Below are 2,978 nucleotides of genomic sequence, written 5' to 3' on the forward strand. Positions count from 1 at the left end.
TTTTTTTTTTTTTGAGATGGAGTCTGATTCTGTTGCCCAGTCTGGAGTGTAGTGGTGCGATCTTGGCTCACTGCAACCTCTGCCTCCCAGGTTCAAACGATTTTCCTGCCTCAGCCTCCCATTTAGCTGGGATTATAGGCGCAGGCCACCATACCTGGCTAATTTTTTTTGTATTTTTAGTAGAGACAGGGTTTCATCATGTTGGCCAGGCTGGTCTTGAACTCCTGACCTTCAGTGATCCACCCGCCTTGGCCTCTCAGTCCTGGAATCATAGGCGTGAACCACCGCCCCCAGCCTTAGTTATATTTTATTTAACCATTAAAACCAGCTTGAAAGTAGGTGGTGGGATCCTTCTTGTTGTTGTTTTTGAGACGGAGTCTCACTCTGTCACCAGGTTGGAGTGCAGTGGCGTGCTCTTGGCTCACTGCAGCCTCCGCCTCCCGGGTTCAAACGATTCTCCTGCCTCAGCCTCCTGTTTAGCTGGGACTACAGGCACACGCCACCATGCCTGGCTAATTTTTTGTATTTTAGTAGAGACGGGGTTTCACCATGTTGGCCAGGATGGTCTTGATCTTCCGACCTTGTGATCCACCTGCCTCAGCCTCCCAAAGTGCTGGGATTGCAGGCATGAGGATTACAGGCATGAACCACTGCGCCCAGCTGGGATCCTTGTTTTATAGATAGGGAAGGAACTGAGGCTCAGAAAGTTAGGGAAAAGGAAAAAAGCACTTGCCTAAATTCTCACATCTAATAAATATCAGAGCCAGGATTTCAACCCAGGTTGTATGCTTTCAGTTATGCAGTGCTGCCTCCAAATGAAGTTGACTCTGTCATTTGTCATTATGTCCCATTCACAGCCTGAAAAGCGTCATTGGAATTGGAGTTGGAGCCGGAGCTTACATCCTCAGCAGATTTGCAGTAAGTATATAGAGGATTAGCCTCAACATGCTTGAGGCACTGCCTGGGTCACAGCTATTATGCTGTGTTAAATGACCAGGCAGTATTCTGGGACTTATGTCAATTTTTCTGTAACTTCTGTCAGCTTTAGATGCAGGTTGTATAAAGCCTTGCTTTGTACTTATAATACTTGAAAAATCACAAATGGGGACAGTACGTCATCAATAAAAAGCCATTCCTAGATGCTGCTTATAATGGAATTTTGTACAGCCATTAAAATTAAGTTTACGAAAAGCTTTATAATGATACATGGTTTGCATACATTATAATGTTAACAAAAAAGTTAGAATAGAATAGAATATGACAAAATGTAAAGTTTGTCATAACTGTAGGAAAGGACTGGAAGAAAATGTACCAAAAAATATTAATGGATTGATGTGTGGTAAGATAATGTGAAATTTTATTTTCTGCTTTTTATAATTTCTCTGCTTATCAAATTTTCTACAGTGAATGTAATCACTGTAGTAAGAGAAAAAAAGTAGGGTAGGGGCTGGGCGCAGTGGCCCACGCTTGTAATCCTAGCACTTTGGGAGTTTGACGTGGGCAGATCACCTGAGGTTGGCAGTTCGACCAGCCTGGCCAACATAGTGAAACCACATCTCCACTAAAAATACAAAAATTAGCCAGGCATGGTGACGGGTGCCTGTAATCCTGTAATCTTAGCTACTTGGGAGGCTGAGGCAGGAGAATTGCATGAATCCTGGAAGCCAAGGTTGTCGTGAGCTGAGATTGCATCACTGCACCAGCCTGGGCAGCAAGAGTGAAACGTTGTCTCAAAATAAATAAATTAATTAATTAAATAAGCTAGAGAGCTAGAACTTGTTTTAAAGAAATTTTTTTTTTTTGAGACGGAGTCTTGCTCTGTCACCCAGCCTGGAGTGCAATGGCACAATCTTGGCTCTCTGCAACCTCTGCCTCCTGGGTTTAAGTGATTCTCCTGCCTCAGCCTCCTGAGTAGCTGGGATTACAGGTGCCTGCCAATACTCCTGGCTAATTTTTGTATTTTTAGTAGAGATGGGGTTTCACCATGTTGGTCAGGCTGGTCTGTAACTCCTGACATCATGATCCTCCCCTCTCACCCTCCCAAAGTGCTGGGATTATAGGCACGAGCCACTGTGCCCGGCCAGAAATTATTATCATTATTTTTTTCCATACCTCCTTAGTGATAGGAGAGTCTTCTCAGGATGATATAAACTGTTCAGGTGGTTCTGGGGAAAAAAAAAAAAAAAAAACTTTAGAAGCCCCTGTTGAGAACAAAGGTATATGAGTGTGGAGCAGCCGCTTGTGCCAACGGCACTTTCCCAATGAGAAAGATCCACCATGAGTTGAACAACTGCATATAGATCTTTGCAAGGCAAGATAATTTGATAGTAAAATAAGTAATTTGATAGTAAAACCAGAAACTGGTTTCCAGATGCTAAGTCAGATTTCAAGAGCTATTTTTCCACATGTTCTCCTTCTTTGTAGTTTTACTTTCAAATGTGAGGCGTTAAGGCAGGTAAGAAAGAATTGATCAATCATGTTCCAACTATTTAGAAGAACTGTGGGAGTGTAGCTTTCATACTGTCATCTTTGCCTCATCTTTCAGCTCAACCATCCAGAGCTTGTGGAAGGCCTTGTGCTCATTAATGTTGACCCTTGCGCAAAAGGCTGGATTGACTGGGCAGCTTCCAAAGTAAGTACCACGTGAAGGTGTCCATCGGCTCATCTTCACCCATTTCAAAACAGCTTACCAATTTTTCATTGAGGTATATATACAGTTAAGGGTAAAAATGTTAAGTATACAGCTTGAAGACTGTTTACATATAAAATCACCATCCAATCAAGATACTTCAGAATGTTCCCAGCTCACTAGGGGATTCCTTTATATCTTTTCCTAATTGATACTTCTTCTCCTTCCCAGAAATTACCTGTTCTGACTGTTGCCACCAGAGATAAGTTTTATCTGTTTTTAAACAGTTTTATCTGTTAAATTGGAATTGTAGAAAATGTATTCCTTTTTTTTTTTTTTTTTTTTTTTT

General features: G+C 41.9%; 1 protein-coding gene across 4 annotated transcripts in view; it reads left to right on the plus strand.

Moving 5' to 3' along the window:
* NDRG3 (NDRG family member 3) overlaps positions 1–2,978 on the plus strand; it is a 71,020-nt gene that overhangs the window by 42,928 nt on the left and 25,114 nt on the right. For all 4 annotated transcript variants that reach the window (XM_011972340.1, XM_011972338.1, XM_011972339.1 and 1 more), the window contains 2 exons: positions 858–918; positions 2,546–2,632. In XM_011972340.1, coding sequence (XP_011827730.1) covers positions 858–918; positions 2,546–2,632 — 148 coding nt within the window. The remainder of the gene's footprint in view (positions 1–857; positions 919–2,545; positions 2,633–2,978) is intronic.

Source organism: Mandrillus leucophaeus, unplaced genomic scaffold, assembly GCF_000951045.1.
Source record: "Mandrillus leucophaeus isolate KB7577 unplaced genomic scaffold, Mleu.le_1.0 Scaffold129, whole genome shotgun sequence".
In the NCBI taxonomy this organism is placed as follows: domain Eukaryota; kingdom Metazoa; phylum Chordata; class Mammalia; order Primates; family Cercopithecidae; genus Mandrillus; species Mandrillus leucophaeus.